Source organism: Zalophus californianus, chromosome 9, assembly GCF_009762305.2.
Source record: "Zalophus californianus isolate mZalCal1 chromosome 9, mZalCal1.pri.v2, whole genome shotgun sequence".
Lineage (NCBI taxonomy): Eukaryota > Metazoa > Chordata > Mammalia > Carnivora > Otariidae > Zalophus > Zalophus californianus.
The window spans coordinates 115,366,096-115,388,288 of NC_045603.1; the positions used below are offsets into that span (position 1 = coordinate 115,366,096).

Sequence of the window (22,193 nt, forward strand, 5' to 3'; positions counted from 1 at the left end):
CCCAATACAGTACGATTCATGATCGTCACCATGCTGTACATCATATCCCCATGACTTCCTTATTTTAGAAGTGGAAGTTTTTACCTTTGACCCTTGTCCCATTTCACATCCCCTGCACCTCTGCCTCTGGCAGTGATCAATCTATCTATTCTCTATCTATAAGCTTAGTCTTTTTTCTTAGACTCTACATATGAGATCATATGGTATTTATCTTTCCGTTAATTCTCTTTTTGGACAGTACCTATTCATTCCTAACTATGAACAATTATAAATTAATACATACTTACTTTTCTTCCCCATTCAATTCTATTCTGTTACCTGACCACAGTACTATTCTTAATGTTTACCTTTGTATTGTTAAATGTTCTTTATCTCTACTTCTTGATTTGTCAGCTATCTTTTCATTTAAGTAAGGAAATGTGGAAAAGACAGAATTCAAATTTTTACCTACAGTAGCAAATAAAAGCAGAAACGCAGCTAGAGGAACCTGTAAGCAATTGCTCAGCGGAAGGGGGGTGACAGAACATAAATTTGGCTACCTCGGAAAACTCCATGAAAGATGGAGAAATAGGGATGTTCCCCACCCCCCAACCGGTACCTTCAGAGACCAAACTACTATGCCTTGTAGAATCAAAGGAGAGAACCAGGCATAAAGAAAAATGGTCATATGTTATGTAAGGATAATTTTTAACATCTCCTTTGTAGGTGGATAGTCTAACGTCTCTCCCATCTGAAACTTTCCATTTTACTAATTCGTTTATAAAGAGTCAGTGAGAACAAAAAAGAATACACACCTCTCCCTCTTCTGACGTTAGGGCAGTCCCCATTTTCTCCACCCTGTCTCTCACGGTGTGGTGCTCCGCTGTTACTCCGGCCATCTTCTCCTCCATGCTTTACTTCACCTTTTCCTTCAACGGCTACCACCTGCAGTTCCCCAATGTTGCCATTTCCAGGAGATCCTTCTTCAGGAAAAGCAGAATTTTCCAAGGGCTGATTGGGATCACCATCCAGGTAATATCGAAATGGTCCGTTGTTTGATGTAAAGCTGTCTAAAGACTACAAATTTAAAACAATACTTAGGTAAAAGCTATAAACATAAGTTTTTACGATAATAGAAGAATTACTGTTCCTATAAAACTTTTTTCATGTTATGATAGGAAATATTTTTCTAAAAAGGTATTCATCTACTGCTTCCTATGTGTCGGGAAGAAACGGGATGGAAATGATTTATCCGTGAGCAAAGACTTGAGTAGTTTTGACAATGAATTGTTCTCATGGGTCATTCATTCATCCAAGAGATTTTTTAAAAAATGTCTAATCTTGGGAACACCTGAGTGGCTCAGACGGTTAAAAATGTCTACTCTTATTCTAGTTACTATGCTAAACTCTAAGGATAAGATGAAGAAAGAGTTAAAAATCTCTGTCTGCAAGAGGCTTCTTAGTCTTGGTAAGGGAGTGAAAGAAGTTAAGATCACTACAACATAGTTTGATAAGTGTTATGAAAAAGACAGACAATGGGCGCTCGCTACAGGAACTCACGCGAGGGGCGCCGTACTGGGGCTGAGTGGAGGCTTCCTAGACGAAATGATATGAACTAAGTAACTTGGCCATAAAAAAGGAATGAAATTTGGCCATTCTCAACAACACGGATGGACCTAGAGGGTATTAGGCTAAGTGAAATAAGTCAGACGGAGAAAGACAAATACGGTATGATTTCACTTATGTGTGGAGTCTGAAAAGCAAACAAAAGCCAACAACTCTTAAATACAGAAAACTAACTGGTGGTTGCTAGAGGGGAGGTGGATGTGGCAGGGATGGGTGAAATAGATAAAGGGGATTAACAGCTACAAACTTCCAGCTGGAAAATAAAGAAGTCTCAGAGGTGGAAAGTATAGCATAAGAAATACAGTCAACAATATTGTAATAGAGTTGTATGGTAACTACACTTATCGTGGTGAGCACCGAGTTAAGTAATGTACAGAATCATTGAATCAACATGTTGTACACCTAAAACTAATATAATATTGTATGTTAATTATACTTTAAAAAATAAGTCAGTGTGAAGAACAGATTTATTTGAAAATTATTCACTTTTCTTGACTGTCAATCAATGTTTCAAACATAGGGACTAGCTTTAAGAGTTTACCCTCTGTCTTCCCATCCCACATCCCTCAGAATATTTACAAATATAAATATATGATAAATGACAATATTTAAATATTTTTTGATATTCAGGAATATTACATATTTTTAAAATCACAAAAATAATTTTAAATACAAATGTTTAAACATTTTATAGGTATATTTTCAAAGTGATGAACATGTACATCTGCTATTAAAAGAAGTTACGCAAAGGGGCGCCTGGGTGGCTCAGTCATTAAGCGTCTGCCTTCGGCTCAGGTCAGGATCCCTGGGATCCTGAGATCGAGCCCTGCGTCGGGCTCCCTGCTCCGCGGGAAGCCTGCTTCTCCCTCTCCCACTCCCCCTGCTTGTGTTCCCTCTCTCGCTGTCTCTCTCTCTGTCAAATAAATAGATTTTATAAATCTTAAAAAAAAAGAAGTTATGCAGGGTGCCTAGGTGGTTCAGTTCGTTGAGGTCATAATCTGAGGGTTGTGAGATTGAGCCCCACATCAGGCTTGCACTGGGTGTGGAGTTTGCTTGAGGTTCTCTCCCTCCCTCTCCCTCTGCCCCTCCCCCCCCATCTCCCACATGCATGCTCTCTAAAAAAAAATAATAATAAAAATAAAATTTAAAATTTAAAAATAAATAAAAGAAGTTATACACTGAATTCTGATATATCACTTTGAAAATTTACCAATTAAAAAATGTCATTTTTACCTCTTCTTGTCCAAGTTGCTCCATGGAATCACAGTAAATTTCACTGTCTGAATCACTTGTCAAATGATGAATTCCTGAAACATCTTCAAAATGATCATCATTTATATCTAAAAATGAACAAATGATGGAAGAATTATTCTCTAATTGAGGAATAATGCATTTATTCCATTCTCAAACTTTATCAGCTCTGTATTATTTTCTTTTTTTTTTTACAGATTTCATTTATTTATTTGAGAGAAAGAGAATGAGAGATAGAGAGCACGAGAGGGAAGAGGGTCAGAGGGAGAAACAGACTCCCTGCTGAGCAGGGAGCCCGATGTGGGACTCGATCCCGAGACTCCAGGATCATGACATGAGCCGAAGTCAGTCGCTTAACCACCTGAGCCACCCAAGCGCCCTCAGCTCTATCTTATTTTCATAGTGAAGACAAATTTGATTTATTAAGCCATATTTTTTCTTTTAACTTACCAAAACTTTAAATTTAGTTGATAATTTTTATTTGAAAAGATTATAGTTTATCATGTAATTACACAAAGACACTGTCCATATCAAACTGTACAAAACTTAATAACCTTGTAAGAGAAAACTGACTACTAGCTAGGAGGCCTAAACTGGTATGCAACTATGCAAGTACAGTTTTTATATTAACTAAGTTTATTTCCTGGTTTCTTTTTTTTTTAAGATTTTATTTTTATTTTTATTTTATCCCAGGACCCTGGGATCATGACCTGAGCCGAAGGCAGACGCATACTGACTGAGCCACCCAGGCGCCCCTATTTCCTGGTTTCTTGACTGAATTGCAGCAGTGTTCATAATTCATCAACTACATACTATAGGCTCACCCCTAGAGTCCTAAAATATGAAAAGATTATAACTTATCTTGTTGAACGGAAAGCAAAGTCATATAATCAGAGGTTTAGGTTAAAAGAAACATCAGGAATTGGGGCGCCTGGGTGGCTCAGTCGTTAAGCGTCTGCCTTCGGCTCAGGTCATCATCCCAGGGTCCTGGGATCGATCCCTGCATGGGGCTCCCCGCTCCGCGGGAAGCCTGCTTCTCCCTCTCCCACTCCCCCTGCTTGTGTTCCCTCTCTCACTGTCTCTCTCTCTCTCTGTCAAATAAATAAATAAAATCTTTAAAAAAAAAAGAAACATCAGTAATAAAAGTTAAAAATTTCAAAATTTTAGGGGTGCCTGAGTGACTCAGTGGTTAAGCATCTGCCTTTGGCTCAAGTCATGATCCCAGAGTCCTGGGATCGAGGCCCGCATCGGGCTCCCTGCTCCGCGGGAAGCCTGCTTCTCCCTCTCCCATTCCCCCTGCTTGTGTTCCCTCTCTCACTGTCTCTCTCTCTCTCTGTCAAATAAATAAATAAAATCTTAAAAAAAAAAAATCAGGAATAAAAGTTAAAAATTTCAAAATTTTAGGGGTGCCTGAGTGACTCAGTGGTTAAGCATCTGCCTTTGGCTCAAGTCATGATCCCAGAGTCCTGGGATCGAGCCCCGCATCGGGCTCCCTGCTCCGCGGGAAGCCTGCTTCTCCCTCTCCCACTCCCTCTGCTTGTGCTGCCTCTTTCACTGTGTCTCTCTGTGTCAAATAAATAAATAAAATCTGAAAAAAAATTTTTTTTCAAACTTTCATTTTAAAATGCCATGCAACACAATAAAAAACTCTCAATAAAAATATAAAAGTTGCCCCTAATTCCACTATCTTTCAAAGCTATACACCCTTATAATATTAATAAACCCTAAGATATTCCTGAATAAGAGATTTTTATGGGAACTCCTCCCTCCCTTCCTTCCTTCCTTCCTTCCTTCCTCTCTCTCTCTCCTCCCTCCCTCCCTTACTTCATTCTTTCTATTTTTCAGTAAGCTTCCTGCCCAGTAAAAAGCCCAATGTGTGCTGACGACCCCGAGATCAAGACCCAAGCCGAGACCAAGGGTCAAACACCCAACTTCCTGAACCACCCAGGTGCCCCCTGAATAAGAGGTTTTTAAATTCTAAACTGCTCCTAAACATCCTAAAATAATGAAAACAATACTCCATTCATAGGAAAGAGGCTGGACAGATAATTATGATGGGACAATACCTTGATGAATGCACACAGCATCTTTTCCAGTTTGCTCCAAGTTTTCATCTACAGCCTTTATTTCTTCAGCACTTCTGCCATTCAAGGAAGAACCGGCATGAAAGTCATTCTGTGTATCCCGAGCAGAGTTGTCTTTATCACAGCCATTAGTAACAATGATTTCCAAATTCTTATGGTCTGCAGATTTCTTCATCATTTTCTTATCTTTTATAAGAAAGTAGGGAGATTCATAAAAGTTCGCAGGTCAATTTCTGTATATATGTTCTAATATCAAATAATCATTTCTCCAACCTACCATAATCCCTTTGATCGTTTCCTACTTGGAAGAGAGAGATGGAGTACTCCTTGAAAAGGGATTTATTATATGCTGAGAGCACACTCAAAACTGCTTCAGTTCCCTGTAAATCTTCTAGAAGCTATTTTATTTTATTTTATTTTTATTTTTATTTTATTAAGTAGACTCCACACCGAACATGGGGCTCGAACTCACAACCCCAAGATCAAGAGTCACATGCTCTACCAACTGAGCCAGCCAGGCTTCCCTAGAACCCCTTTTAAAAGATAACCTCGCAGGGCACCTGGGTGGCTCAGTTGGTCAAGCGGCTGCCTTCAGCTCAGGTCATGATCCCAGGGTCCTGGGATTGAGCCTTGCATCGGGCTCCCGGCTCGGCGGAAAGCCTGCTTCTCCCTCTCCCTCTCCCACACCCCTTGCTTGTGGTTCCCTCTCTCGTGGTCTCTCTCTCTGTCAAATAAATAAATAAAATCATTAAAAAAATAAAAATAAGTAAGTAAATAAAAGATAACCTCTTAAGGTCTTTACACTCTCTCAAGTATAGGCAAATTGCCTTACAAGACCCAGCAGTACAAAGGGGTCCACACAGTCAATAAAAATATCCTTCAAAGAAGGTATTATTTGTCATATCTTTCTAGAGAGTAAAAGCAAAACTAAGTTGTGCCATTTGTTTTAGTGTCTTCCTGCCTCCCCTTTCTCAAATAGTCTTCCCAAGAATCACTGGTACTCTTACTAACAAGCCGCCCACCTCACCCCCCTGTGCAGTACCCCATGACTCCAATGTCCCCTCTTCATCAATACAATTCTCTAGATTCCATTCTATTCTTGATAAGGTCTGAGAGTTTAACCTGTCTCCTCTCCTTGGTAACATATGCATAGTCATATGTGGAACAATACCTAAAATGAATACACTTCTTTTGTTTAAGTAAATTCTATGCTCAACATGGGGCTTGAACTCACGACTCTGAGATCAACAGTCGCATGCTCTACCGAATGGGTCGGCCAGGCACTCCATAAAATGAATACATTTCTAATGCAGCATTTCAGGCATTACTTTTAGAGAAGTGGTCTATTCTTGTTAGTGTTCAATTCCATCTATTCTATCTATGCACAAAGTTGACTGTTCCCGTACTTTTGGCCCACAAAAAACTTGGTTATGAGGTCATTAGCCCACATCCCACCATACATACCATTCTCATATAATACCAAATCAGCCCAAACTGCTCCATATTTTATTTACTTTATTTTATTCCTTTTAAAGATTTTATTTATTTATTCGACAGAGAGATAGAGAGAGCCAGAGAGCACAAGCGGCGGGGGAGGGGGGGATGGCAGAGGGAGAGGGAGAAGCAGGCTCCCTGCAGAGCAGGGAGCCCTATGCGGGGCTCGATCCGAGGACCTCGGGATCATGACCTGAGCTGAAGGCAGATGCTCCACCGACTGAGCCACCCAGGTGCCCCCATACTTCATTTACTTTAACGTTAAATTATTAGCTCATCATCCAAAGATTACCATTATCACTTTGTTCTGCTCCTTTAACTTCTTCTTGGGCGTCTTCTTCCTCAGACTCAGCTCCACTATCACTGCTTTCAGCTTTACCATTAACAGTTTTGGCATTTGGAGCAGAAGTTAGAAAATTACCAAGATCTAAAATATGAAATGATCACTTAATCACTAGTGCTATAACATACAATAAGACTGTAATTTACAAATTATACTATCATTTACAAATAATAAAATAATTTGGATAAAACTTAAAATTTTTCTTATTCTTTAAGTATACATATATTACATAAATAAGCTTCTTCAAGTATCAGTTTACACAAAAATGACAAAGCTATCTTAAATCCTCTCTAAACAAGACAGAGAATGTTATTTTTAAGTTAATTATCAATCAAAATAGTAAAGTTAGAGATGAATGATCTTCTTTATACACAGTAAATGAAGAGACAGTTGCTATATGCTAGCATACCAAAAACAAATATAACAATCTCATCAATATTATAATGGAACTACATTTTAAAGTTCTTTCATCGTTTTATTACCTTTAGGATTTTATATTTATCATTTTTTTAAGGCATCAGTTAATGTGATAAATCAATTAAAAGGGCACATTCATTGTCATACTGGCCAGTCAAATTTTGAGGGTAAATACATCAGAACTTCTCAAACATTAACATGCACAGGAATCACCTGAGATCCAGTTAAAATGCAGATTCTGAATCTGTAAGTCTGGAGTGATATAAGATTCTGCATTTCCGTAAAGCTCCCCTGTGATGCCAATGCTGTTGGTGACTGGACCTCATTTTGAGATATAGGGAATTACATTTCCATCACTCTTTAAGATAATAAAGGTCTCCTACATGGCTACTGGCCAAAAACAGTGGTCTCCCTCCATAAACTTCTGGGCTCATTTTCACTTACTCAAATGCATTTTGGATGCTTCCCTGCATCCCAAACAACATATTAAATTTCAAAATCTCCATACATCTTAAACAGGAACAAAAGAGTAAGAACTCAACTCTACCATTGCCATTATGTTCTACTCTCTTTTAGAGAACCATGCAGCATCATAGTTTATGAATCTCCTTGTTCTCTCCCTGACAACCAGAAAAAGCAAGACTAAGAAAAAAAAAAGAACGAAACAAACAAAAGAACAAAAAACCTGAAAACAAGAAAAAAAACTAACCAAAAAAACAAAAAAAACAAAGAAACAAAAACGCCCACCACTAATGGACATCTCCAACAAAACTAAGCAACAGGGAACCCCTTAAGCCCCCATCAAACGGATGATTGTAGCAAAACTACTTGAGAGCAGCAAAAGCAGCATCACAGCAGTTCTGTGATGAGAGGTGTAGAAAGCACAAAGAATTACTAGCAAGCCCTACTCAACACCCAAAAATCAGTTAATGTAATACACCATACTAACAGAATAAAGGACAAAAGCCATATGATTATCACAATAGATGCAGATAAAGCATTTGACAAAAATCAAATACTTTCATGATAATAATGCTGAAGAAATTAAACATACAAGAGAATTTCCTCAATCTGATAAAGGGCATCTACAAAAATTCACAACGAGCCTCATAATTAATGTTAAATGACTGAATGTTTTTTGCTCCTAAAATAAAGAAGAAAACAGAGGTCTGCTTTTGCCATCTCTATTTAATACGGTACTGGAAGTTCTTGCCATGGCAATTAGATAAGAAAAATAAGTAAAAGGCATCCAGATTGAAAAGGAAAAAGTAAAATGGCCTCTGTTTGCAAATGACATGCTCTTGTATACATGAAATCCTAAGGAATATACAAAAAAACCCTATTAGAACTAACAAAGGGTTCAGTGAGACTGCAGGATACAAGATCAATAAACAAAACAAAAAAGAAACAAACAAAAAAACCAGATTGTATTTACAATCTAAAAATGAACAGTCCAAAAATGAAATTAGAAAATAATCTATAATAGCAGCAGAAAGAATAAAATGCTCAGCAGTACACTTGACAAAAGAAGGTCTAAGAATTTTATACTGCAAATGACAAAACATTGCCGAAAGAAATTAAAAAACTAAATAAATGGATTGGAAAACAATACTGTTGTGATGAAAATACTCCTCAAAACGACCTACAATCCGTTGCAATCCCTATCAGAATCCCAGGTGACCCTTTCTGCAAAAAATTGACAAGCTGATTCTATAATTCAAATGGAAATGCAAAGGATCCAGGATGGTCAAAACAATCCTGAAAAAGGACACAGTTGGACAGTTCATACTTCCTGATTTCAAAACTATGTACGTATACTATGAAAAAGCCCCTATGACACAGATACATCTGTTCTACTGGGCCTAAGTGGCTACTTTTAATACCACTCTCTGTTAACAAAAAAAAAAAAAGGTCAAGATTGCAAACTATGAATCACCCATATACTTTGACCTTGGCTATTAGATTTCTAATATTATTTCTTACAGATATACCTACCCATATATTAAATGACATTTGTACAGGGTTACTTTCAGCAGCATTTTTTGAAGATTAGAAGAGGAAACAAATATAAAACTGTATATTAACTATACTGAAATTAAAATAAAAAACTCAACCTTCCCTTAGAATGTTACAGGTTAAATAAATTATGGTATAGGTCCACATCCCTTATAACCCTTGGATCCAGATATGATTTAAAATCCAGTTTTCTAATTTTGCAAAGGTCATATACTATAGGTACTATATATTATGTAACACCTTCAACAGAGCCTAGGGCAGCTCCCACTAAGAAACAATAATAAAGTTTTGACAGCAACACATATGAATAGCCATACTGAATAAAGACTTAAAATAGCCTCATGTCATTTCAGGTCAGGGTCTACTGCTCAATTAGTTGATGTTCAGCTCTTAATTTTAAAGAAACAAGTGGCCACATTAAAACTGTGTATAAGCTGAAAAATATGCAAAACTGATAGAGGATTTTGGTTGCCTAAAGTAAATGTTTTGCTCTCAAATGAGTTAAAAAAAAAAAAATCTGGTTTATCAAGCTTTTTGAATTTTTTAAATTATACCTTAGGGATTATGGACCTGAGCCTTTATTATCACTATTCATTTTTCCTTGTCTTTATAATTAGTTGTTTAAACATTTGCCTCCAGGCCAGCTTAAATACAACTAAAAACAGGTCCACATTTATTCTCCTCTGAATCCTAGAAACATGCTTCACACAGAGGAAATACTTAATATTTTTTCTGCATTGACTAGCATGAATTATATGGAAGATTATTTAAAATTTGATTCCTTTAGGCAAATCAGCTATGGAGGATGTGGTTATATGAGCGTTATGCTCAGTGAGCATATCAGTTACTACTGCAGACACAAACTGTAGATCTTATGACAGACAGGAAGGTAACTGTTTGCAAACCCCTAATTTCTGTCAATTAGTAAAAGATACCTTGTAAATAGGGAAGCCAGGAAAATAAAACATATATAATTTTCATTTGAAATAATTCTTACAGGCTCATTTCACTCTACTTTCTAAAAAAAAAAAAAATTTAAAGAGCAAATGTTTACAGTTAATGCCAGCAAATTTGCCTATTATTCAACTCCTGCTAGTATGTAAAAGATAAGTTGTTCAATTCTTTCCTGAGAACACGAAATTAGAATCTAAAAACAAAGTCCAAGCTAAGTGAATTCACTGATGTCTTGCTTTAGGTTACCACACTATGTAGTTAAACCATACTATAAACATATCCATGTTAAAATTAGCTAGAAAACCATTTTAGCCATGGCACTGTTAATGTAATCCAGAAAGCGAATCAGAAAGTATGATCTATCAAAATAAAATCATGAATTCTGTTACAATTCTGTATACATTTAGTGAGCCACCTGTCATGTTTTAATAATTGAAGGGTTAAAACAAGCATTTATAATATTTTTTAATTTATGCAATGTATTTGCTTGGAATGAAAACTCTTGAGTGACAAGCTTTTAAGTTATATAAATTTGTGAAAAATCTTTTGGCATGTAAATTTTAAACAAAATATTTACATGGATGTCATTATTCCTACCTTCTAAGTATTTAGAGGTTTCCTCCAGTCGGACTGGCATATGAAAGTAAAAAAAAAAATTAGACATATAACTATTAATGCATGCAGAATATATCAGTTGCTGGATTAAAAACAAGGTAAGACAGTCCAACCTGAGGTTAAATCAGAAGTTCTGCCACTCTTTTTGTCTTCTACAATTTCGTAAAATGGACCTATGACATGTAGCAACTCTTCAACTTTCTCAGTCACAGGCATAGTTTCAAGAATCTATAATCAAAAGAAACAAATCTTGTGAAATCACAAACTACTAATCTCATATTCACTAGTACCAAATAATATAATATTTATAATTTATTTAGTAATATTTTTGAGATCTGGTGTTCATTTATAGGTTCCCCAAAGTATCTATATTAATTACATACTTAAAGTGTATACTCTCCTAGAAAAGTTTCAAGTATATTCAAGATTTAAAAGTGTCTTCATTTTGAAGACTGTTTTACATAGGCTTCCTTTTTAAAATTTTACACAATAACCTATAAATTGTGCATTAAAAACTAAGGGCACTAATGTTAAATACAACAGAAAATTCTGGGGTTAGAGTAAAATTATTTTGTCTGTTCTTTAAGGTAGTGTTTCTAAAAGGGCACAAAAGGAAAGTAGGAAGCGGTCAACACTTTCAGTCACCTTCACACCTAGGGCCAATTTAGAATCATCAAATTTAAAGAGCAAGGTAAACTAACTGAAAAGGCATTCAAATAAATTGTCATCAACTGGTAACTGAGAGAAGAAAATATTTCCATATAGGACATATTTTGTAGATATTTAAAAAGAATAAGGTTAGGGCGCCTGGGTGGCTCAGTTGGTTAAGCGTCTGCCTTCAGCTCAAGTCATGATCCCAGGGTCCTGGGATCAAATCCCACATCGGGCTCCCTGCTCCGTGGGGAGCCTGCTTCTCCCTCTGCCTCTCTCTCATTCTGTCTCTCATGAATAAATAAATAAAACCTTTAAAAAGATAATTTAAAAAAAGAAGGTTAGCTCCGTGCGTGCTGCTGGGAAAACATCTGGATTTTTTTTTTACAGGCAAAAGGTAGTTAGTGAACAGTAGCAGTATGATACCATCATTAGTTTTTTTCTCTTTTTAAATAAGAAGATATAGATACATATATGTGTTTTCTGAATCAATCTACAAAATAGAATTAAAAGTAATTATCACTTAAACAATTAAAATGGAGGAATAGGGAAGACTCACTTTTCATTTTATACTTTTTTTTGATGTTTGGATTTTTTTCATTTACATATATTACTTTTATTACTAAGATGAACACATTTATTACTTAAAGCAACCAAAATCCTCTATCATTTTTGCATATTTTTCAGCTTACACACAGTTTTAAAGCGGCCACTAGTATCTTTAAAATTAAGAACCACCTCAGACTCCTCCGTCACTCTCCCTGCTTTATTGTTTGCTTACTGCCTATCTTTCGCAATACAATGTAAGCTCAGTGGAACAAGGTCTTCATCTGTTTTTCATCACTCCTGTATTCCCAGCATCTAGCACATACAAGGAATTTAATACACAAGACGGGGGTATGTTGAGAGATTATACAGAATGAACTATGCCAGCCAAATCTCAGTCTAGGTAACTACTCCTTAACCCCAGAGAAGATTTTATTTACAGTATAGGTGAACTAAATCAAGTCAATTGGATTGTAACCTATCCAAATGAAGACTATTTGGTGAGCCGCAGGGACTCGAAAAACAGCATCCAAAGCACAATAATTTTTCTAGGTTTCTCTAGCACATTTCCTTGGTACGAAACATCAATTCTGTATGATGAAAATATCCTATCAAAGGTACAGATACGCTGTATTGTAAAGCAAGCAAAGATGAAATTCCTCAGTTGTTTTGTTTTTTGGGTTTTTTTTGGTCAGATGAACACATCTTTTAATGTCATCCAAATCTCAAGTGTTCTATGCTCTGTTCAGTAGACAATCTTACAGTATCTCAAGTGCCTCTGACATTTTGAGGAGTGTCTTATATCTCAATCCTGAGCCTGTTGTGCAGTAGAAGAGTATAACAGCCACTGTAACAAGGAATTACTGTTCTGGGGAAGAAAAAAAAAGAAATTAGCATTCTGGTTTTTCTCTAAATCTCCAAAAGATGGTTATTAGCAGTCAAGCCTTAAAAAGAGAAAGCCAATGTTCTGCACTTGTAGAGCTACAAACCAGACCCTCACCCATGGTAACTTTCAGGTTCCATCTTTTGTGAGAGTCTGTTCTAATCCTCCCTTCAGTATAGCGATTATCCCATCCTCTTAGAAATCCTGAAATAATTAGTCTGGGGTTATGCTGGGGCATTTTTTTTTTTTAAACAAAATCACCCTAGTGATTTCAATGGGCAGCCAGAGTTGAGTATACCAATCTCTCTTTAAATCCAACAGACATACTGCATATTATTCAAGTTCTGGCTGAATTCTCCAGAAATCCTCATTAAGAAAGCCTATAAAATTTGGGGGTGGCTAGCTGGCTCAGTCAGTAGAACATGGGACTCTTGATTGTGGGGTTATAATTTCGAGTCCCACACTGGGTGTAGAGGTTCCTTTTTTTTTTTTTTTAATGATTTTATTTCTTTATTTGACAGAGAGAGACACAGCAAGAGAGGGAACACAAGCAGGGGGAGTGAGAGAGGGATAAGCAGGCTTCCTGCAGAGCAGGGAGCCCGATGTGGGGCTCGATCCCAGAACCCTGGGATCATGACCTAAGCGAAAGGCAGACGCTTAACGACGGAGCCACCCAGGTGCCCCTGGGTGTAGAGGTTCTTAAAATAAAAATCTTTAAAACAAAAACAAAAAAAGAAAGCCTGTAAAATTTGTACAGAAAATAAAATTTTATATTTCCTTTTGATTATGAATCAAAATTAACTTTGTTTAAAGAACTATGGATTATTTCCCACAAACCACATTATTCTCTTCTCTCAAAGCTAAAATCCTATTAAATTATTTTAAAAGAATTTTTGATTCCAGCAACTTTTTCAGTGATACTTCACTGGACAGTTTATAAATTACAAAAAGCAATTTTCCACAAAACATTACCTATTAAAAGATATAAATGAAATTGTTAAGTTCCTTAAACATTTGAAGGCAAAAGCACAGAATGAAATGTATACTAAAAGAGTAATTCTAAAGAGCAATAGCACAGTGGACCATATTTACAAATATAATTTAAAAACTGGTTCAAGGGGCGCCTGGGTGGCTCAGTTGGTTGAGCGGCCACCTTCGGCTCAGGTCACGATCCCAGGGTCCTGGGTTCGAGCCCCACATCAGGCTCCTTCCTCGGCGGGGAGCCTGCTTCTGCCTCTCCCTCTGCCTGCCACTCCACCTGCTTGTGCTCTCCTTCTCTCTATCTCTGTCAAATAAATAAATAAAATCCTTAAAAAATAATAATAATAAATAAATAAATAAAAATAAAAAAATAAAAACTGGTTCAATTAGTAAATTATTGCAATTAGGAAAAGTCCCGGGGCACCCAGGTGGCTCAACCGGTTAAGTGTCTGCCTTTGGCTCCTGGGATCTAGCGCAGCATCAGGCTCCCTGCTCAGTCTGCTTCTCCCTCTCCCTCTGCCTCTCTCTCTCTCTCTCTCAAATAAATAAATAAATAGATAAATAAATAAAATCTTTAAAAAAATTAAAAAGCCCCAAATTCAGTGATCAAATCTTTGGGACGATGTACTACCCCACACCATTATTTAATACATATATATATTTTTAAGTAATCTCTATACCCAGCATGGGGCTCGAACTCACTACCCTGAGATCAGGAGTTGCATACCTTACCAACTGAGCCAGCCAGGTGCCTCTGACCCCCCGAAACATCATTATTTAAAAGCATACAATTTTATCTGCTGATGTCCACAAAAGCAATTCTCTGAAAATACTTTCAAAAACTAATCAAATTTTCAATCCATGGGTATCCTAACATTCTTAGATTTATCTCTAAAAGTTTACTATAAATTTTATTATATTCACCATGTGAAAAATGAAAGTTTAAAAGTCTGAATGGAAATAGCTGGCGTATCCTTTCAATTAGAGAAGCAGTTACAGAAATCTACAGGCACAGCTGAAGTATCTTAAGACAACTAAAAGGTAGCAGTTACAGTTTAAATCCATCTCCCTCCCACTTTAAACTGTGATACATCATTAATTAATAAAACCGTATAGGGAAAATGGGTAAATTTTACCTAATGTGTCAATTCAACTTTACATGATAGAAGTGTGTCCTAAAAATGAGAATGATATTTAATGGACTGAGCCACCCAGGTGCCCCAAGAATGATATTTAAAGAAAGAAAAGGAATAGTTACCAAACCGAAGACTTTAGATTCTTCTCTCTCTGCTTTTGAAAGGTGCCTTTGTTATTGTGCTACTGATATAGTTAACAGCCAAAAGGACTAAACTCTGCCTTCTGTTATAGATAAACCAGGTCCACTAAGTAAAAACTGTGAAGATTTAACAAAGGGCACAACTTTGAGCAGTATAGAAGAAAACAAAATAAAACAAAACAAATGAATCTCAATCAGCCAAACAGAAATGACTTCTAGAAATTAACACTGTCAAACAATCTGGCAAAGGAATTATTCCTTTTTACAGATTTTCTTTATGTTCACAGATAATTTATTTAAGATTATCAAACAGACCTAAATTTCACAATTTCTGATCCAGTTCCAAAATAGAAATGGTGCTTTATAAAAAGACACTAAGAGTATCTTTAAAATCCAAGATTTCTTCATAAATTTGCTCCTCAAAACAATCCCTTGAACAGACAACAGTAAGGAACGCTCTCCCTCTTAATTATGAGACATTAAAAGAATCCTTATCCTATTCTGTTTCTGAAGGATCTCTGCATTCACAGAAAAAGGCTTGTTACTAAGAAGTCCTGTGATAGGAATATCTCAATTTGTGGGTCAAACTTGATGAGAACACTGAGGGGCAGGGTTGTTAACTATTTCTCCTAAGTAAAAAGTTCCAAAGCAGAAATGGTTTCAAGACAGCCCAGGTACTTCCCAGATTCCTGAGAAAGGGACTTCAGTACTTCAAAACATTCTTATTTCCAAACTTTCTGAAGAAGTTGACAACGGAGAAAGCCCGGGAAGATGAAAAAAAGAAAAATCACATCACTACAATGCGATCTTAAGGAAAAAACATTGACCTTAAGATGAACATTGAGGAGACAGATAAAGCACTAATAAATTCAATAACTCAGATGTTATATCCTAATATATTATAATCTCTTTGTTCCTTAAAACAAAGCAGCTAATTTGCTGGATAACAAATTAAATTAGAGCTGCTCTGAATATTTTCATTTTCTTTCTTTTTTCTTTAACTCATGATCCTGAGATCAAGATCTGAGCTGAGATCAAGAATCAAACGCTTAACCAATTGAGCCACCCAGGTGCCCCATGAATATTTTCATTTTCTGCTGTGAATTATTTCCCCTACCTTTTTCATTTCTTCAACATATGCAATCATGGCTTCCTCTTTGGTCATATCACCCAATGAACTCCAAGCATCCCTAGAAATGAGAATATCCAAATAACAAAAAGACACATTTTCCAATGGCTCAGAATACAATTTATAGTCAATGTTATAGGGTCATTAATTTAAAACAGGCTCTCTACTTAAAGCCTACACAAAGATATTATGCTCTCAAAGGATCACTTAAATGTACCATCTTAAAGAAAAGGATCAGAGTAAATAAACTGTCAAATTGAATAGTATTTAAAACTAGTAAATACACAGCCCATCCATAGATTATAGACCATAGATTACAGAGACTATATTATATATACTATAGAGCAGACACTATAGACTGTTGAAAAATATTTGCTGGGAACTCTTCAAAAATTTTGTATTACAAAGAACAGTGACATAAATGAACATTTTAGAACTCTACATGAAATGAACTATCACAGCCATGTTTTAAATGAACAGAAGTTTTGCTTAAAAGTTTCCATTAATTTAAACAGGAGTCTAACTTATACACTCAAAAAATACAAGTGGTTTCCTACTTCTAAAAAACCAAAAATGTGAGGCAGAGGACATTTTTAAACCCCTAGATGATGAGAAGAGTCCTTTGAAATTTTTGCCTAAAATGAAAACCTTTCTTTTTACATATTTTTTCCAGAAGCAGTTTAAATCAACCAATGGTCATTTCTGAGGAAAAATCATAAAGTAAATCAATTTTCCTAAAACAGATTAGGTAACATACTGCTATTACATTTGACCTATTATCTATGACTATTCATAAAGAACTTAGAGGAAAGTACTGTACTAAGAAATCCTCAAAAGAGTTTAAGGACTTCCAATGCAGTGTAAAGAAATTTAGCCATTGGGCACCTGTGTGGCTCAGTCAGTTGGGCATCTGCCTTCAGCTCAGGTCATGATCCCGGAGACCTAGGATCAAGCCCTGCATCGGGCTCCCTGCTCAGCAGGGAGTCTTGCTTCTCTCTCTGCCCCTCACCGTGCATGTGCTCTCTCTCTCTCTCAAATAAATAAGTGGAATTAAAAAAAAAAGAAATTAAGCCATCAAAATGTGTGGCTCTTAAGACATGCTTCACCAATTAGCATACTCTGTTCATAACGTACAGTCTATGTTACAGAGGTATCTCCGGCTATTTTATGATTTTCTTAAGGATATTAAAAATCAAATTTCTATTCAAGTACAGTGGGACAGGAGGAACACAGCCTAGATAAAAAGTTAGCACAGCAATCCCTTAGTCATACGCCTAGTTATCGTCTAAAGGCTCAAGGCAAACAGTGTCACTTGGCAAGTAAAGTCATTATTTTTCTTGGTAGGTACAAGAGGCGGAAGAGTTTGTTTGTTTAACTGATTTTGGGAGTTGCTCTTCTTACAATAAATGAAAAAAACTCTATCAAAGGAAAGACTAACTGAAAATGATATTTTTAAATCTTTGATACACCTTTTGGTTTTATCTTCTTCTCTTCCCCAAGACTTTTCTATTTGTATGAAATTGTGTTAAAAGCACATGGAAGATAAAAATTGGATCTAGTACGTTAGAACACTTCTGCTCAGACTAATACATAACCACACAAATAAGTCATATGATAATTATGTCACTAAAATAAAATCCCTTTCATAGCTCTCTATGTGAAATTACCATTTGTATCTTCCAATAGGATCCCAGAATCCAGGCCTTGAAACTTTACAGGGTCCTTCAGTTGCCTGCTTATAGAAGCTATAGAATTTGAGCATCATTTCATTTGTTGGCTGAAAAGAACCTATTGGAAACATATTAAATACAGATCACTGGAGAATACAATCGATAATCTAAGGCTAGAAATCAGCTGAGCTATACCAATAGTGATTTTTAAATATTTCATCAATAGTTCAGATAACCTTTTATTTTTGTCTTACAGAAACAAACGTTATGGCTCTGGTGGTTTCTATACTCTTTTGATTTAAAAAACTCAGATTTTTACACTTAAATAACAATGCCTAACATAATCCAGTAAATAAAAGAATAAATGAACAAACAGGCCGTAGGTGTTATTAAAATAACTGGCAAATGTCATTTAAAAAAAGCAATACATGAAAATATAGAATAACTGCATTATGCAACTATAATAAGGTATTTTTTTATTCAAAGATTGTGACAAACCAAACTGACTAGAATAAATGAAAAAGTTAAATGTACACTCTGCTTAATGGAACCTCCATATTAAGAAATTCAACTCCTCGGGGCGCCTGGGTGGTTCAGTTGGTTAAGCGTCTGCCTTCGGCTTAGGTGTGATCCGAGTCCTGGGATCAAGCCTCCAGTCGGGCTCCCTGCTCAGCAGGGAGTCGGCTTCTCCCCCTTCTTCCCATTCCTGCTCTCTCTCACTATCTCTGTCTCTCTCAAATAAATAAATAAATAAAATATTTTTAAAAAGAAGAAAGAAACTCAATTTTCTTGGCCAAATTTCAATTTCTTGATGAATAAGGAAGTTTGGCTAAAATCAACCACTGTGGGCGCCCGGGTGGCTCAGTCGGTTAAGCGGCTGCCTTCGGCTTGGGTCGTGATCCCAGGCTCCTGAGATCGAGCCCCGCATCGGGCTCCTTGCTCCGCGGGGGGCCTGCTTCTCCCTCTCCCACCCCCCTGCTTGTGTTCCTGCTCTCGCTGTGTCTCTCTGTCAAATAAATAAACAAAATCTTTAAAAATAAATAAATAAAATAAAATCAACCAGTGTGTGCTGTGGTAGAAAAAGAATTAATCCAAGATAAAAGCAATTTCTCGGGACCCCTGGGTGGCTCAGTAGGTTAGGTGTCTGCCTTCAGCTCAGGTCATGATCCCGGGGTCCTGGGATCGATTCCCATGCGGGGCTTCCTGCTCAGCAGGGAGTCCGCTTCTCCCTCTGCCTGCCGCTCCCTGATTGTGCTCTCCGACAAATAAATAAAATCTTAAAAAAAAAAAAGACATTTCTCACTTCCTACCTCTGTAATTTTGGACACATCAATTTCGTTGAAAATCAGTCTTCATATATGTCCCTAGTGTATCTATAAGCTTTCTCATGTTAAAAATTTCAAACTGTGGGGTGCTTGGGCATCCAGCTAAGCATCAACCTTCGGCTTGGGTCATGGTCCCGGGATCCTGGGATGGAGTCCCATGTCGGGCTCCCTGCTCAGCAGGCAGTCTGCTTCTCCCTCTCCCTCTGCCCTTTGCCCCTGCTCGTGCTCTCTCTGTCTCTCAAATAAATAAAATCTTTAAAAAAAAAATTCAAATTATATGCATGAGTGGTATAAGTTGCAATACTTAATAACAGGGAAAATTGGAATGCAAATGTTTTATAATAAATAATTGCCTAAATAATTATGATACATATATACAACAGAATCGTTTATAACTACAGTCCTTAAAAATTATATGGCATTAAAGTATAAACAATGGCTTAAGAAAAATTTCACAATCTACTATAAAGTGAGAAAAAAACAGTAGTTTAAAAATAGCATATCCGGGGCACCTGGGTGGCTCAGTCGTTAAGCCTTTGCCTTCGGCTCAGGTCATGATCCCGGAGTCCTGGGATGGAGCCCCACATCGGGCTCCCTGCTCCGCAGGAGGCCTGCTTCTCCCTCTCCCACTCCCCCTGCTTGTGTTCCCTCTCTCAGCTGTGTCTTTCTCTGTCAAATAAATAAATAAAATCTTTTAAAAAAATAGCATATCCAGTATAATCCATTTTTGCAAAATAAGTATTTATATACATAAAAAGCAGAATAGAAGGAAACACATAAAAATGTTAAAGAAGATATCTCTGGAGATAGTAAGCATAGAGATTATTTTTATTTTCCTTCTTGCTTCCTTGTGTTTTAAAATTTTTTACATTCATTGTGTTTGTATATTCTACACCAAAATTATTATAAAAATAAAAATTAAAACTGTAAAAATATTTTAAAAACTTTATAGATTGCATAATAAACAGATAACATGTAGTAATCAAAAACGAGTAGTTTATAAACATTGTGAAAATTACAACATAGACAAACTGAGAGCTGGTGTTTCAAGTTTGGCCAAGAATGAATAATTAATTCCAAAATCACAGTAACAATTATCTATATATAATAGATGCTCCTTTAGGAATATCTATTAGATATATTATTCCAATAATATGGTCCTTCTTTATATATAAAAGGTAAAAAAAAATGGCAAAATTACAGTTAAAATGGTTATGTATTTTTTTAAGCTTTGAAATAAAGTTTTATTTGAAAAATTATTTTTTAAATGGTTACCTATTTATTTTTTTAATGGTTACCTACTTAAATAAAACAAACTAAATTTAAAACACCAAGAGCCTCACTTCATAGTATCTTCAATAAATCAAAATAAGATATAAAAGTTTATTTTTTAAGTTTATTTATTATTTGTTATGAGTGACATATACATTAGAATAGATTACAGCAAAAACTGATAAGGTATTGTATATACTTTGTGTGTAAGACACCAGATAAAGTATAATCTGTCACACACATATTATATGAGAGCCCCGATGCAGGGCTCTATCCCAGGAAACTGGGATCATGACCAGAGCCAAAGGCAGACCCTTAAGCAACTAAGCCACCCAGGGGCCCCTGTTCTCTTAATAACAACCCCCTCCTATGTCCTTCCCTAGTTCTACGTTTGAGATTATGAAAAGAATACTATTTTGTGTATATTTGTTTTCAAAATCTTTTGAATCTCGGGCGCCTGGGTGGCTCAGATGGTTAAGCGTCTGCCTTCGGCTCGGGTCATGATCCCAGAGTCCTGGGATCGAGTCCCGCATCGGGCTCCCGGCTCCTTGGGAGCCTGCTTCTCCCTCTGCCTCTCTCTCGCTCTCTCTCTCTCTGTGTCTCTCATGAATAAATAAATAAAAAAAAAAACTTAAAAAAAAATCTTTTCAATCTCCAATTAATGAATTTTTATTAAACAGTGTTGAATAGTCATTACCAAGACAATTCATGATTAAAATAGAAAACATTAAATACTGCGATAACGGTGTATTCAGTGAGTGTTCAGTGAGTTTTACGCTCTGGCACAGTAATAGTGCTTAAAGGCATCATTTAAAAAAATACAATTTTAGGGGCGCCTGGGTGGCTCAGTCGTTAAGCATCTGCCTTCGACTCAGGTCACGAGCCCAGGGTCCTGGGATCAAGCCCCACGTGGGGCTCCCTGCTTCTCCCCCTCCCACTCCTCCTGCTTGTGTTCCCTCTCTATCAAATAAACAAATAAAATCTTTTTTAAAAATGTAAGTTTATTGTGAAAAATATTTCATATAATGAAGAAGGATAGGAAGTAAGAGATAAAAGTTCCCCTTGCCTAGCCTCTCCACAGAAAAAAATATTTGAATAATGGCTTTAAACTTCCCAACTTTGGTCAAACACATAAAATTACAAATTCAGAAAGCTCTGTAAACTCTAAACAGGATAAATTTGAAGAAAACCACACCTGGACACATCACGGTCAAATTGCTAAAAGCCAAGGATAAAGAGAAAAATTTTGGAAAGTCGCCTGAGAAATGACACATTAAATACAAAGGAACAACTGGACTGACTTTTCTCCTAAGCTGCAAGGAAGGCCCGATATAAGAATAAGAAACAGAATACTAGAACAAGAGAACAGCACACACAAAAAAGTCACAATCATATGTATTTATTAAAATAAATCATTTTACAAGTGAGTATATAGCTATTCTTTCCTTTCCCTCCCTTCACATCGAAAGTTTCTGAAAGGCTTAAATAGTACACTTCATGAGCATGCGGCACCAAGCATCCCCAGCCCAGTTTTTTTTTAAAAACATATCCTAATCCGCAGTCATTAAGTAAGACTTCTGTTTTCAGCAATAAAAACTACTCACAATCTTGAAAGATCAGCAGGTAATTAATTAACACTCTTTACCTTCCCTCCAATTACATTCCTTTTTAAACGCAGAAA

General features: G+C 36.4%; 1 protein-coding gene across 3 annotated transcripts in view; it reads right to left on the reverse strand.

The window, feature by feature from the left end:
* LOC113922255 (acyl-CoA-binding domain-containing protein 5-like) overlaps positions 1-22,193 on the reverse strand; it is a 42,170-nt gene that overhangs the window by 19,350 nt on the left and 627 nt on the right. Inside the window, exons 1-9 of one of the 3 annotated variants that reach the window (XM_035721908.1) lie at positions 19,753-19,786; positions 17,913-18,033; positions 16,234-16,306; positions 10,893-11,007; positions 10,762-10,794; positions 6,727-6,861; positions 4,923-5,126; positions 2,839-2,945; positions 795-1,056 (exon numbers count right to left, since the gene is read on the reverse strand). In XM_035721908.1, coding sequence (XP_035577801.1) covers positions 795-1,056; positions 2,839-2,945; positions 4,923-5,126; positions 6,727-6,861; positions 10,762-10,794; positions 10,893-11,007; positions 16,234-16,306; positions 17,913-18,010 — 1,027 coding nt within the window. In that variant the 5' untranslated portion in view covers positions 18,011-18,033; positions 19,753-19,786. Of the gene's footprint in view, positions 1-794; positions 1,057-2,838; positions 2,946-4,922; positions 5,127-6,726; positions 6,862-10,761; positions 10,795-10,892; positions 11,008-16,233; positions 16,307-17,912; positions 18,034-19,752; positions 19,787-22,193 lie in introns of those variants that run through there. The other 2 variants (XM_035721906.1, XM_035721907.1) reach the window with 2 other exon arrangements.